Raw genomic sequence first — 16,027 nt, 5'->3', positions numbered from 1 at the left:
TGTGCAGGCTGCTGAGGGAAGTATGTCTGATTCCTGGCATCTTTAAACAGTGAACAGGCAACCAAGGCAGGTCTCCTCAGAAAACAGCTCGAGGAACCATCTGGTGATGTCATTTGAATAGCACGAAACTATCCCTCTGTCCCAAACCTTTCTTCCCTTTGGCTGTGCCAAGATGACAGAAATCTCTGCATTGGTTAAGGTTTGGGGTTCAGAGTGAAGGCTTTTATGAAATAAAAATAGTATATAACTCTGTAGTTACACTGTGCAATTTCCACAAGTTCTTTGTGTAAAGACTCAAATTTACACAAAGGCAATGAAAATACACTTGGAGCCCAGGGGGTGGTGTGCAACCTTTCTTTACTATGAAACATTTTTGTTTTTAGGAATCCTCATTCAGTTTGTGAAGAGATAGAATTTCATGCATCTCTGATGTTCTCTTTCTCTTTACCTTTTATCTTTTCTATTCATCTCCTCTTTCCCTCTCCATGAACCTGGATCCTCCCCACTTATTCTTTGTGTCCAAGGTCAAGGAGATCCAATAGATCTTTGACTGGGAGTTCTAGACCTGTGTACATATTACAGTAGCTGCAGCCACATATGGCTATTTGCACACTTACAATGTGACTAGTGTGACTGAGGAAATGAATTTTTATCTTAGTTTAATTTTAATTAATTTAGATTTAAAAACTGAAGCTACTCAACAACACTAAACGCAGTTTGATTGTTTTGGTAGGACTGCATTTTACTGTAAACTTTGAAAACTTAGCATTGAATTGAGATGTGCTAAAAGTGTAAAATACACACTAGAGTTCAAAGATTTAGTATAAAAAAGAATGTAAAATGTCTATAATCATTTTTATATTAGCTAAAAGTTGAAATAATATTTTGGATAATTAGTCTAAATAAAATATGTTGTTAAAATTTATGTTACCTGTTTCTTTTTACTTTTTTAATGTGGTTATTAGAAAATTTATATATGTGTCTCTCATAATTCTAATGAACAGCACTTTCTAGATTCTTGCATTCTTCAAGATGGAGCAATTCAAGATTGAATACAAACGAGCCATTCTCTTGGTTATATAAATCATCTTTCATAGCATAAATTCAATGCCAAGAGACTTGCCTCCCTCTCCAGGGTGAGGAAAACAAAAAAGTATGGAGAACAAACCCCATCTTGAAGCAATCACCAGTTCCAACACTCAGCACCACGGAGAGTATCAGATTAGCTGCCTTTGTGGGGGTGGGTAATAAAAGGACCGGGAGAAGCAAATTTTGATGGCTGGGTTGGGAAAGAAAGGAGATGAAGGTGTAGAAAAGTAGGAGAATATTCCAAGTCATGGAACATTTTCAAGACAGCTTATTGAGTGCTAACTTCAGAGGGAGACCCTTAGACATGAATATCTTGGGTTTCTGGAGGGGTGAGTGTACTATAGAGGAGAAAGAGGAAGCTGAGCAGAAGATGGAAACATCCCAAAATAAGTTTTGGGGTGGATTGTCGACAAACATCCTTGAAGGCATCCGTTTAAAATCCATGGCTTACGATATCACTTCTGATATCAGATAACATTCTTCTTCCAGATTCTACTCCTGGTCTTCTGTGGCATTTGTTTGAAAGTCCTTCCATTGATGCTGCAGCTGCCCCAGTGATCTTATTTTGTCCTTAGTACCTACCTTAATGTCCTTTTGAAGAGATAGCTGAGTAGGTGGGAAACAAACAATTTCCCCATAGCCTTCTTAAGTCCAAAAATGTAGAATTTCAGTGGTGGTTGTTTATGTCATTTAAACTCACTGATACAATTTTAGATTTATTTATTTATTTATTTTTGGTGGTACGCGGGCCTCTCACTGTTGCAGCCTCTCCCGTTGCAGAGCACAGGCTCCAGACACGCAGGCTCAGCGGCCATGGCTTACGGGACCAGCCGCTCCGCAGCATGTGGGATCTTCCCGGACCGGGGCACGAACTCGTGTCCCCTGCATCGGCAGGTGGACTCTCAACCACTGCGCCACCAGGGAAGCCCAATTTTAGATATTTACTACATCCAATCCTCTCATTTTACAGATAAGTGAGAGAGAGACAGAGACAGAGACAGAGACAGAGACTGACAGAGACAGAGATGGAGAGAGGCTGAGAGATGATGTGCCTTGCCCAGGATTAGCCACTAGTCAGGATCAGCTGAAGCCACTAGAAACAGAACTGGGACTGTATCTTCAGGATCCTTGAGACCTAGTTGAGGTCTACCACTACCTTATTACTTACACCAGTTTTAACTGATGGTACCACCCTAATTGGTACTTTTACTTATAATTTGAGTTCTCTGCAGAGCCTAGTAGATTCTGGACTGCTATATGCTTATGGTCTGGTAAAGATTATCATTTATTTAATCCAGTACATTTTGAATTTTAAAAATGTTCTGGTCACAAACAAAATATACTTTGTACGATTTTTAGGGGATAAAAATGATACTAAAGTTTCTAACTGAATAAGCTTTGGGATAAGAAAGTATTCTCAAAGAACATTCTTTACCTTTCATTTTATTTCCTGGCCTGACCATCAGTAATACTTCCTGAGAAAAGGAAGGAATTTGGTTATTACCAGCTATCTAAAAATTAAATGAATTAAAATTAAATGCTATTTTAAAATATTTCAGAATTAGCATTCAAATAAATAGCTTGCCTTGATGATTACAAGTCAAGAGTAGCTTCAGGAGGCCGAAGCTATAAGCCAAGCCTATATACGAGAAAAGTCATATCTACAGCTTCTCAAAAATATGGAAAATTGTTACAAATGGTACTGTTCCTATAGAGAATGCAATATACAGTATCTAGAAACTGTCTTTATATAGTGACATTGATATTGTATAAGTTCATCCATTTTTCCAGTAAGAAGGGATAAATATACCAACTGTGTAGGTCGTATACTTTTTTTTCATTACCATAAGAAAATGAAAAAAAAACAGACTCTCTTAGGATGGATTATGTAATATGTAGAATTCATGCTTACTATTTTACAAGGAGTTATTTGTATATGAAATCTTGTGGACTCGAGATTGAAAATGTGTGATTTACAAGCAAAGAAAAAAACAGCTTTAAATCTTAGTGCCCTGCATTTCAAATTTCTGGCTGATTTACAAGTCTTTTAAACCCCATGCTATTAAACAATTCAAAACTTCTATGGCTCTATATGTGCAGCTAATATTAACTGCTCAGCCAGCCAGCCTGTGGCATTTTGCATGCTATTCTTCGTTTTTTCTGTCTGTATTTTTCCTCATCCAGCTTTTTCAGAAATGTCATTCCTATTTCTGTCACACTGTCGCCTTTTAGTCTGTTTTGCAAGAATGTAACATCAGCAGCTAAATGAACCTAGGAAAGACAAAAAGAAAAAACAAAACAAAACAGGCCTGAGTCATTCAGGTTTAAAAAAAAACAACCTCTAATTTTTTCTGTCTTTATTTTCAGTTTGATTTACCCCATAAAGAGCTGACTTTCTTTACAAAATGATAAAAAAAGAGCTTTTTCTGTGGATAAAGGGCCCTTTACTGTGCGTCCTCCATTGATGATCTGGCTGTGGTCAGCTCTGTGTGTGAGTCTGCAAAGAGAGGGGTGGTCCAGGACAGGCTCAACCTGCTTGATTCTGGGGCAAGCCCAGGATGTGGGCCCCTTTTTGTTCACAGTGTGGGTCTAAACTAAGGCTCCATCTCAGGAAGAACACAAATTCCCAACTCAAAGATAGTCTTGACTCAATGTGCCTTGCCAAGCAGAACTTCCAAGGATAAATGGCTTCTTAAAATGATTTTTCTCCAATTGATTTGCTATAAATCACTCTGTCATTAGCTCAATAACATAATCACTTGTCCTAACAACATTTAGCAATTACTTATGGCTTTGAGAGCTGTGAAAAAACACCAACTAAATAAATTATAAGTATAAAATTAAAAATTGAAATTATAGACATGGATATTTGATACCCAGGCCTTCATTTCCACGATAAAGCATTTCTCATTTCCCAGACACTGAAGTAAACCCTAGGGCTTGCTTCTCTATTCATTAAAATATACTCACATTGGGCTTCTCTGGTGGCGCTGTGGTTGAGAGTCCACCTACCGGTATAGGCGACACGGGTTCATGCCCCGGTCTGGGAGGATCCCACGTGCTGCGGAGCGGCTGGGCCCGTGAGCTGTGGCCACTAAGCCTGCGCGTTCAGAGCCTGTGCCCCACAATGGGAGAGGCCACAACAATGAGAGGCCCGTGTACTGCAAAAAAAAAAAAAAAAAAGAAAAAGAAAAAAATATATATGTATATACTCACATAAGAGCAGCATATTGCTGACCTACCCTCAATAGAGTACCTGTTCAGCTATTTTAAGTCATTGGGATAGATAAGATATAAGCAAAAGTACCTAGTAAAAAAATACCTAGTAGTTAAATTATGACAAAGACAAAAACGACCTTATGGGGAAAAAATGAGAGTGAATTTAGCTTCCATATTTCAAAGTGCACTGTACATATGAACTACCATATGACCCAGCAATCCCACTATTGGGCGTATACACTGAGAAAACCATAATTCAAAAAGAGTCACGTACCACAATGTTCATTGCAGCTCTATTTACAATAGCCAGGATATGGAAGCAACCTAAGTGTCCATCGAAAGACGAATGGATAAAGAAGATGTGACACATATATAAAATGGAATATTACTCAGCCATAAAAAGAAATGAAATTTGAGTTATTTGTAGTGAGGTGATGGACCTAGAGTCTGTCATACAGAGTGAAGTAAGTCAGAAAGAGAAAAACAAATACAGTATGCTAACATATATATATGGAATCTAAAAAAAAAAAGAAAAAAGTTTCCAAAGAACCTAGGGGCAGGACAGGAATAGAGACGCAGACGTAGAGAATGGACTTGAGGACATGGGGAGGGGGAAGGGAAAGCTGGGACAAAGTGAGAGAGTGGCATGGACATATATATACTACCAAATGTAAAATAGATAGCTAGTGGGAAGCAGCCACTTAGCACAGGGAGATCAGCTCCGTGCTTTGGGACCACCTAGAGGGGTGGGATAGGGAGGGTGGGAGGGAGATGCAAGAGGGAGGGGTTATGGGGATATATGTATATGTATAGCTGATTATACAGCAGCAACTAACACAACAATGTAACGCAATTATACTCCAATAAAAATGTTTTAAAAAATACCTAGTAAAAGCAAATAATAAGTGAAAAAGCCTGGGTCTAGTGGGCAGTTAATTAATATTTATTGAGTCTTATCTGACTCACTCCCCTCTCTCACTAAGAATTCCCTGGCCAACCAGCCTGCATTTGTTAAACCATAGACTTTGGTGTACCAACTTATCTGCTTCTGTAGCGTGCAAAAACCATGCTTTTGTGATGCTCACCATCCAATAGAAGGATGTACAGCGCACTTTGAAATATGGAAGCTAAATTCACTCTCATTTTTTCCCCATAAGATCTTTTTTGTCTTTGTCATACTTTAATTGAAAATCAGTTAAAATATCAAAAAGACTACATTGAAATTATTTGGATATTTGGGACCATATGAAGTCTGATACATGTTTGTCATTCAGCACATATAATCAACTGCTACCCATGAAAGCTGGAGACTTCTTTATCCTATTTCAGACCTGATTTTTTCCCCCAATCTACGTGTGAATCACACTGAACTAGTTCAACTTCCTTGTCCCTTGAACAAAATATTATTTTTGTGCCTTTGGGCAAGGTCCTCCTTTTACCTGGAATATTATTTTCCTCTTACCCCAAGACCTTCACCTAACTGCTTTTTATCTTTCAGATGTCAGCTCAGAGATTCCGTAGGAAAGCTTCCCTGCCCACCTCCCACCCCACTCCACCCCACCCCATCCCAGGTCCTCCCGTGGCCCTAAGTCATTTGACTTCTCTACTGGACAGAAGATTCTTGAAGGGCAATAACTGTGTTTTGTTCATCTGTGTATGCTCCGTGCCTCTTAACAGATGCTGATCACTGTCTTGGTTAAATCAATGAATAATTCAGGTGTGGAAGCCAGCCTCCAAGATGGCCCACAATGACCCCGCCTCCTATCATTCAGGTAGTTCCCTCCAACGTTGTCCCAGAGTTGACAGCACCTGTTGTGATTAGAGCTACAAAGAGACCTATGTGACAAAGAACTTCAGGAAGCCTCTAACCGACTGCGCGAAAGGCACTGAAGCCACGTGAGTGAGCTTGGAAGTAGATTCCCAGCCTTAGTCAAGCCTTCAGAGACTGCGGCCCTGACCAACCGCTTGACTGCATGTGCATTAAGCTGTGAAAGGCTTTGAATCACAGCCACCTAGCAAAGCTGCTACCAGATTCCTGATCCTCAGAAACTGTGTGAGATAATAAATATTTGTTGTTTTAAGAGGCGGCATTTGGGGGTAGTTACACTGCACTAGATAATGAATATACCTGGCAAAGTAGAGTCTGTGCCTTACCATTTCCAGGGCCCCTCTGATAATCCCACAGAGGAAACTGCAGTAGCACAGAGAAGATCGCCCAGCAGGGAGCTCTTCCACAAGCTCCACCAGAGGATTCTTTTCTAGAATCAGCGAAAATTCATTTCTGCTTGAATTGTTACAGGTCACACTTGGTGTAGTTCCCAAGTACATCTTGAACGCAACCTAGTAAACAGGAAAAAATTTACAAAACTTGGTCTAGAACAAAGAACTGTTAGTAAGGCACCCAAATACCCTTTCCAGGCACAATGGTTAAGCTCGTGGCGTGTGTAGTCAGAAAGCTTGGGTTCACACTGAGCTTTGAAATTTACTGACCCTCTGACTTGGACAACCCTTCAACCCTTTTATTTTCATGGAGTATCCTAAAGGACAAGTTTTCTATGGAAATAATATGGTTTATGAAACTTAGAGTTAAGGCATCATTTTTGAAAAAATCTTTTTCAAAAGTGAATATCCTTTAGGAGGGTAAGAAATTAAAATATTACCAATCATCAGCATACTAGCATAATGTTTGTCACATGCGCCTAGTAAAGGATGAGATCCTGAATTAGAAGGGACCCAAGACACACCTGCCACAACAGGAAGGCGACAGAGCAGAGGGCAGAGGGTGCCATGGGAAGATTAAACCCAAGGGTGTGTTTTGGGAAGTGGAGGGAGCCGTAACACCAAGGATGACAGGCCTCTGAGAAGGAACAAGGGTTAGTGGTGGGAGGCACATAAGTGAGTCATAACGCAGCTTCTCAAAAAAGTCTGCTGTTTTAAAGCTGAAAGAATTCTACAATGTAGAGATAGAGGAAGGCTTGGAGACTATTTCTTGCATATCTCCAGTTTCTCAAATGAGTAAACTGGGACTCAGAGAAGTAAAATGACATGGCTAAGTTTACATTGTAACTTAGTTCCCTGGCTTCCAGTCCAAGGGACTTCCTTGTCACAAAATATACAGGCCTGGAATCTGAAGTTCATTAATGGAAATTTTCAGCTTGACTGTTGTCTTTCAAGTGCCTTAATTAATTTAATTTTAAAATTAAAAGCAGTGTAGGACAGATATGGGGACAATTTCCTTAAATTATTTATAATTAGAAGTACTAGAAGTTTCACCATTCATTCATTCATTCAATAGTACTCATTGAGTACTGTGCCTGTCTAGCACAGTGCCTGGCACACTGTGTAGTGCAGTGTGGAGTTCGACAACTATTTGAAAAATGAATTATTGAGTAAGCATCCATTCTGTGTTTGACATCGTATTTATGCCCAGAATACAAAATGTAATAAGATGTAGTTCCTGTTTTATAAGAGCTCACAGTTAAAGAGGAGCTATAGATATTAAAAAAATAACTGCAATACTATAAGCTCTGCAAGTACAATGTTATATATTTGGTAGCAACCCTTGAAATATTCACAGAATAAGAAGCTTCTACCCTGTTTATGAATATTGAGTGAAAGTTTGCCAGGTGGACAAGGTCAGGTGTGTGTGTGTTGTGTGTGTGTGGGGATATTCCAGATAGAAGGAACATGTCAAGGGCATGAAATACCATGATGAGGTTCAGGGGAAGTTGGCATCTATCAATTTGTGGGCAACAGGGAGCCCCAAAGGTGTGAGTAGGCTAGGGAGGAACTGGTTTTCTGTTTTAGAGGGATCTCCTTTATGTCAGCATAGAGGATGGATTTAGGGTTGAGAATGGGGGTGGTCATGAGGTCAAAGGCAGAGATACCAATCAAGAGGTTACTATGAAAGTCTAGGAAAGAAATGATTAGGACCCTTCTCACTTTGTCTTTCATTCAAAACTCAAACTCTCCCTGAACTTTTCCATATAAGTTTCAAATAGGAGTTGTCCTAAAATTTGGTTTAAGTCACTAGTCAGTTAAAGAGGATGTAAAATGAATCTTCCAGATCTTAAGTCAAAGTGCAAAAGTCTTAAGCAACAAGAGAAAAATACCATCATGAAACTCTAGGCTAGGAGGCTTGATTCAATGGCTCTCAATCAATTGGCTGAAACCCTATTTCTGCTAATGTTGATTCCTCTGGTTGGAAAATTCCTAGACTATTACTATCTGCAGAGTCGCAATTTCCTTCTGATTCTCAATCCAAGCCACATGGAAATAACACAAAAATGGAGGCTGTTCACTTTGAATTTACTCTCATTCTCAGTGTTTTGGCTCTAGTTTCATGGCCTAATATCCACCAGTGGGAGGCATTATCTGAACACTGTTGGGAAATATTCATTCCTAGGGAATGACATTGTTTCCTTATCTGGCTGAATTCAGTCTGAGAAGGACTGTTGCTTCTAACGAAGAAAGAGCTCCACCCTCGGCCACTGCCACAGCTGCTCTGCCAATAAGTAAGAGCAAAGCGTTTTCCCTTTGTGTATCTCCATCATGGATGCTTTTCAGGGGATTTTAAGATTCATCCTCAACCGGAAAACTGTTATTGGCTACAGCTTTTTGGCCCTGCTGACTGTGGGAGGTGAGCGTCTCTTTTCACTCGTGGCTTTTAAGTGTCCCTGCAGCACTGAGAATGTGGTGTACGGATTGGTTTTCCTTTTTGCTCCTGCCTGGGTGTTACTGATCCTGGGATTCTTTCTGAACAACAGGTCATGGAGACTCTTCACAGGCTGCTGTGTGAATCCCAGGAAAATCTTCCCCAGGGGCCACAGCTGCCGCTTCTTCTATGTCCTCGGTCAGATCACTCTGAGTTCATTGGTGGCTCCAGTAATGTGGCTTTCTGTGGCTTTGCTCAATGGGACGTTTTATGAATGTGCCATGAGTGGGACCAAAAATTCCAGACTCCTGGGGCTGATTTGCAAGGGCAAGCCCAAAGAGTGCTGGGACGAACTTCACAAGGTACCTTGCGGCAAAATCAGCATGACCCATACAGACAACGAAGAACTGAAACTGTCCCTGCAAGCCCAGTCTCAGGTAAAAGAGGACAAACATGACTTTTTCCTTTTTTTCCCCAGAGTGAGCTTGAAGTGTTCTCTCTGTACTCTGTTGAGCCAGGGCTGAGTCTGAATCCTCCTAAAACATTTTGAAACTAAATGGAAATTGGAACACGGGGCAGCATTAAGACAATCTGAGGAAAAGCTTTTCAGTGGTTGCTTGGCTAGTCATATTGCTGATTGGATTGTTTTTTCCATTTCTGAAAAGAAATCTCCCCTGAGTTATACATATGTAAATACTTATGTATTTTAAGACAATCTCTCTGGGTTGATTTTGTGAATAATGCATGACACTAACTCACAATAGAGTGCTAATGGCAGAGTAATTAGAAGTTACTGCCTTCTATTAATTATTTTCAAACTGGTTTCTCAGAAAAACACACGTATCTATTAAAATACAGCTGAACGAAATGAGATAATACTTTCCAAAGCCGCACATAATACAATTAGTGTAGAGATTCCCTTGCATGATTTCTGGCAACTGCTATCTCTATGTATAAATATTGTCGAGATGGAGGAGAACTTCCTGTATAAAGTGGGGGTTGGCAGTCTCTCAATAGCCTTCAGTGAAACGGGACCATATTCTCCAGGGAGGTTTCGTCCTGTGCTCTGTGCTCTACAGCTAAAAAAGTTCTTACATTATTTTAGAAGCTCAAGATTTGGGGCACTGTTTTATTTAACAGCAGGAAATTGTAGCTTTACCTAATTGACACAAGGAAGTAGCTTGTCATCCTTCCAGGTACGTGAGCACAAATCCAGATGTGAGCCTGGCCCTGGCCTCAGGAAAAGACTGAATTCCTACTTGTGAGGAGTAGGAATGACATTCCCCAAATCAAAACAAGCAATAAGAGTAGGTAAATAGATCCACAGTTTGTCAGGAATGCTATTTGTTTAAGAATAAATGTGCTGAAAATAGTGTAATTTTACTTTTTTTCAGCATAGACTTGCCTTTTCAACAACACATCAAGGCAAAATCTTTTTCTAAAATCATACTTTCCAAAACTGGTTGGCGATATAGTCATACTCTCTTCATAAACTGCTAAGCCTAAAAATGCTCCCCAAACAAAATCTTTTGTTTCATGCATAAAGCGCATCTTAGATAAAAACATGCCAGGCTCCCTTCTTTGGTTGAAGGAAGGTATTAATTACAAATGTTATGATACAATGAGTGATGTGTGATTTGTGTCCTCGGGCACCAGGCTCCATTCAGATAGATCCAAACACTTGTCACTGTGTGAACTTTTCTTCTCTAAACAGAGACATAAGGAAATCATGCACATCCTCCCATAGCTTAGCCTGGGTGCGCTGACCTGTTTACTTTTCAGAGGAATGAGAAGGGCCTGGGGCTGATTCCTAGAAGAGGCATAAGAGATGTGGACAAAGGGAGCTGCGTCACAGCAGGTGCTGACTACAGTGCTTCCCACAGGCAGGAGCGACAAAGAGTCCAGACCAACAGCTGGGTGTGCGGCTGGGGGTAAAAGGTGCCGCGTCCATGGGTGGAGCAGAGAAATGAATCCAGCTGGGTGGCTTGCTATTCCTCAGGAAGGTAGGGTAGAGCAGTGGCAAGAACTCCGTCTTGGAGTTCACTCTCCTTGGGTTTGAATACTGATTCTACCACTTACCAGCTATGTGGCCCAGAGCTACTGGTTTGACCCCTCAGGGTCCCGTTTTCCTCATAGTTTCCTCCTACCTGGGAGGGGTGCCAGCAGGTATAGTAGATGATGGACGTAAATGGACATAAAGCTGCTGGCATGGAGTAAGTGTTCTAAACTGACGAGAAAAACGCCAGGGTTTCAGGGAGAAGACTCGTGCAGAATGGGACACTCTTGAGGGCTGGGGTGGGAGCATCCACCATGTCTAGGTAGACCCTGGGTACCATGCATTTGGGAAGAACAGAGGGCTCAGTGCTCAGTGCTCAGCGCTCAGGTGAGAGCGAGTCGAAAGTAAGGTCATGCAATGGGGGAGGGGGAGTCTGAAGCTGATCTAACAGTTGACGACACAGCAGCATTGGTTCAGATACTGAGGTGGGATGGCCTACGGGCCTACAGGAGAACCTGTGTGGAAAAAGAAAGGTAGGGGTTAAAGAAAAGAGGAAGATCCAAGGGAGCTAAGCACAAGTGACTAAAGTAAATGTGAGGACTTTTCACACGATGGAAGCTGTGCTTCATTTGTTAAATCACATCAGAAAGATATCCTATGTTCAGTAATGCTTTTACATAGACATGGATACATTGGAAAAGTAGCAGCACATGACAATGGCTGATACTGAGTCACGTGTATGTCTACATCATCTCATTTTAATGCCCCAAATTACCCTCTGAGGTAGGTAAGCCCCACTTTACAACTGAGAATCCTGAGGCATGGAGAATAGCCACAGAAAGGAGAAAGTTGAGATTTAAACCCAACTAGTGGCAACCCAGAATTAACATTCATGTGGGGTCTGGGACCCTGTACAATGACCTCCATAGTCTGGAGTTGGAGCTTGGGAAACACTTGTTTAAAGCATTGGAGCATATTTGTGGTTCTGTTACAGTCTGAATGGGTTCATTTGCAGATTGTTTCTGTGTTCAGATAGGCCCATCTGCTGAGAAATACTAAGGGCCATCTAACTAAAATGTCAAGAGAAACTTTGAAAGAGCTTTGTTAGCTGTCCACATATGAAATTAATTCCAATTGTGAAAAATATAATTAGAACACCAAAAAGTTTAGAAGATAAGTTGAGCTGCTTAGACTTCTGCTTTTAAAGTTCAGAAAAAACCCCCAGCAGAACCATTTCGTATTCAAAGAGGAATTTGTTTTTTCCAATTACCCAAATTCAGAACCAGCAAATCCTGAAGGTTTGCAATGACTCTATTTTTTTTTTCTTGGCTTTTATGCAGGCTTCCAATTCTTATAGCTTCGGTTTCCTTATTGTGTTACGTTTGTCTCACTTTATCCTGGATAATGAGTGATGATACTTCTGTCAGGGAGGGTCTGCTGTTCTCTGCAAACAATGTAACATGGGAAAAATCAGTCACGGGTCATGAATATGCACGTATCAATGCCTGAAAGCACTCCGCTAAGGAACTGGTCATTTGCTCAAATGAGCGCATTTACTCATGCACAGAATTCTTCCCTCTCTAATAGTTAGTACTGTTTGAGGGCTTGGTTTTCCCAGTTCTTGGATAATCTATATTTTTGCTCATTTCCATTTGCCTACCTTCTGGGTCTTTCTTTGCATACCAGCAATGGTGGGTAGGATGGAGAATAGAGGTTAGGTAAACCCTAACTTTATTTGACTGTAAGAAAAACCTGTCGTTAGTAATTAAGAGGAAGGATTTCAACCGAGGTCTGATATTAAATTAGCCATACACTTCCCAATAACACTACCCCGGCTCCCGGAGAAGTGGCTTTGCTTTGGAGGTCCTCAATATTTCTTTCTTTCTAAGATTCTAGGCTGGTTCCTGATTTGTTCAGCAGCTTTCTTCTCTCTGCTCACTGCTTGTTATGCTCGCTGCCGATCAAAAGTTAGCTACCTTCAGCTGAGTTTTTGGAAGACGTATGCACAAACGGAGAAGGAGTACTTGGAAAATACGCTCCTGGACTATGCCAAAAAGCTGAGTGAGAGGAACCTGAAATGCTTCTTCGAAAACAAGAGGCCAGAGGTCTTCTCCATGCCTACATTTGCGGCCTGGGAGTCTGCTTCAGAGCTGCATTCTTTCCACCCAAACCAGCAACATTACAGTGTCCTCCACAGGGTGGTGGAAAATGGTCTGGAACTTCGCCCTGAGGATGATGAGACTACAATGGTGCTTGTGGATGCTTCTCAAAATGTGCAGCTCACCGACCATCACTGACTCGTGGTGTCTAGACATCTTCCTACTGCGTCAACAGCTACCCGAGCGTCTCTGCATTTTCTCACATTTAGTGTTTCTTTATAAGACAATAACGCAAAGGCAAGCAGCTTTGCAGCTCCCAGCTGCAGACAGTGTCATGGGCTCAAACTGATGCTGAGTGACCGGCCAAGGATGGTGACAGAGGTGCTGTCGCATTTGTCGGGGGTTGGGCTCAGGGGCTTCAAGTTCTAAGATTTTATGATTGACAGTGAGACTCATGCAAGAAGGTCTGCCACTCTGTGTAAATATGGTCATGGCATCCGGGGGTAGCAGTGGTGACTTGTAAGTGAGTGTGGTACTCTTAACAGACTTCTGTACAGTGGGATCTGCAGTGTAGTTGGTAGAAATCCTCACTCAGTAAATCTATCCTACTGCCTTTCAAGGATGTGTGAAATTCTATCATTTGAAATTCATTTCCTTGGAATCTGAAGACACCGGTTCTCAGAATAACACATTAAAAGAATATGATGCATAAAATTCAGAGCTTTTCTCATGTTTCCACTATGCACTGAAAGTAGACCCCTACGGTCAGGGCTGTATTAGGATTTTTGTGGGCTCTAGGTACTTTTGCCTTCATGAAACCATTTCTACATTAAAAAATACACATACACACAAGCACAAATATACATATATATATTTATGACTATTGATATAGACATATATTAATATTACATGTTAAAACTTTTTTTCAACCTTGAAGTTCATTTATTTCCTGTGACTTTATAAGAAACTAAAAACACTTTTGTGGGCACTTACAGAATGCAAATTTTGCATTCTATTATGTAATATATCCACATTAGTTTAACTATACAGATATATTAATTCCCTCTAAATCTCTGAGTGGGATTGATATTTAAGGGAGAGGCACCATGTTCTATGCTGTGGCTCACATCTTATACCACAGAGAGTCCTTGCCTCCTAGTTGGAGAATCCTGGGGATGAACTCCTTATTACTATGGAACATTATCCCAAATTGGGGAAAGGATCCTATAGGTAGGTATAAGACCTGAAACAACATATCCTTGGGAACTTGGAGGTGCAGAGTCAGGTTGTGTGTGTGTGTGTGTGTGTGTGTGTGTGTGTGTGTATGTGCAGGTGGGATAGTGGGAGGTGGGGACTGTGATGTTGCAATGTTTGAAATATTGTTTGGGTTTTAAACATGGTATGTGATAAATGTTTAACAACTGGCTCTCAAAAAAAAAAACAACAACCCTAATTTGAAGTGTTTGCCAATTTCTATGATGTAATTTCAAGTTACCAAGGTGATGTCACTGAAAGCAGAGTTAGGAAGAGATGCTAACTATGGGCTCTATGAGCCAGAACTTTCTAAGAAGTTTTTTATAGCTAGTATTTTTTTTTTTTGCATTTACTTTGATTCTAGCCAGATCATCTCCCGTGCAACTTTGGTGCATCTGAGTTTCACTGTAATAAAACCTAACCATGGGAAATTAAACTTGGCTCAGTGGCTCCAATTGAGAGATGGAGTCTCTTTCTCTTCTTGATTCTGACCTTAATGAACCAATAGAATGTAGCAGAAGTGAATCTAGATTGCAGAATTGTTGCAGCTTATGCCTTGGTCTCTGGCAATGCTCAGCCTGGTAAAAGCCAGCCACCATGTAAGAAGTCCAATTACCCTGAGAGCGCCAAGCTCTGAAGAAAGCCAAGCTAGACAAATGGAGAGCGAGAGAGAGAGGGGGAGAGAGAGAGAGAGAGAGAGAGAGAGAGATTAAAAAGAGTTAGTTGGCTAACTCCAACTCTTTGAGTCATTCTATTGATAGGTTAGGTAAAGTACCAGGCATCTGAGTGAAGAAGTCATTTTGGACATTCCAGCCTCAGCAGACAAGACATGGAGAAGAACCAGGGGACCCAACCGACAGCCAGAAAAAAGGTCCCAGGTCTATGGTCTGAGTGAAGTCATTCCAGCCATCAGACTTTCGAGCCACACCATCTGAGGCTGCAGACATTACAAAGGGGTCCCCACTATGTCCTGTCCAAATCCCTGATCCAGAAAATCATGAGCTTAAAAAAATATTTGTTGTTTTAAGCCATCAGATTTGGGGGCACTAAGAAGTAAGATAGCCTGAACACTAATATGTGAAAATCAGAATTTATTAAAAGAGAGAAATTAGAGGCAAATTGAATTTATACATAGATTTTTACCAAAATTCTCCCTATGCATAGGTGTTTCCTTAATAATTTTTTCCTCTTGATTTCAGGAAGCAGTATATCCTCTATGGAATGATTTGATAGATGCTGAATAGGTACCTCTCCAAACTAGCTCCACCAAAGCCTGAAATTCATTTTTAATGATTTTGGTTTGAAAGGAACACACTGATGTGAGTTAATTCAGTTTAAAATAAATAACTGAGAGGAGAAACATACTATTATCATTAATACCTAGAAGAAAATGGCAGTAGAAGGCACAGGATAGGTTGGCCTTGAGTAAAAGCTAGAAACAGATTGGTCTTCTAGGCTTGCTCCTCAAAGTGTTGCCTTCAAACCACAGCATCAGTAAATGAGGGAGCTGTTAGAAATGCAGAACCAGACCCCATCCTAGACCTGTTGAATCAAGCCTGCTGTTAAACGAGATCTTAGGTGATTCCTACGCAACTTAAATTTTAGAAGTGCTGGAGTGGTGGTTCTCAAACTTCAACGCATGCCAAAATCATCTGGAGGGCTTGTTAACATGTAGATTGCTGAGCCCAAGTGTCTGATTTGGTAGGTTTGGGGGGA

At 40.8% G+C, this 16,027-nt stretch overlaps 2 protein-coding genes across 2 annotated transcripts; one reads left to right on the top strand and one right to left on the bottom strand.

Annotated features, from left to right (window-relative positions):
• Positions 1-3,195: 3,195 nt before the first annotated feature.
• On the bottom strand, positions 3,196-6,642 carry TRAPPC3L (trafficking protein particle complex subunit 3L). Its single transcript, XM_060167675.1, has 2 exons — positions 6,463-6,642; positions 3,196-3,360 (listed from the first exon to the last, which is right to left on the bottom strand). Exons 1-2 carry the CDS (start codon positions 6,634-6,636, stop codon positions 3,196-3,198), a joined length of 339 nt encoding a protein of 112 aa, XP_060023658.1. The 5' UTR covers positions 6,637-6,642.
• A 2,215-nt stretch (positions 6,643-8,857) lies between these two features.
• Positions 8,858-15,662, top strand: CALHM5 (calcium homeostasis modulator family member 5). The gene is made up of 2 exons (XM_060167480.1): positions 8,858-9,399; positions 12,848-15,662. The coding sequence occupies exons 1-2, from the start codon at positions 8,860-8,862 to the stop codon at positions 13,253-13,255; spliced, it is 948 nt and encodes a 315-aa protein (XP_060023463.1). The 5' UTR covers positions 8,858-8,859; the 3' UTR covers positions 13,256-15,662.
• Positions 15,663-16,027: the final 365 nt, after the last annotated feature.

The sequence above is a fragment of the Lagenorhynchus albirostris genome, chromosome 12 (assembly GCF_949774975.1).
Source record: "Lagenorhynchus albirostris chromosome 12, mLagAlb1.1, whole genome shotgun sequence".
In the NCBI taxonomy this organism is placed as follows: domain Eukaryota; kingdom Metazoa; phylum Chordata; class Mammalia; order Artiodactyla; family Delphinidae; genus Lagenorhynchus; species Lagenorhynchus albirostris.
Note: the sequence above shows the minus strand (reverse complement) of the source record. Positions and strands in the feature narration are given on the sequence as shown.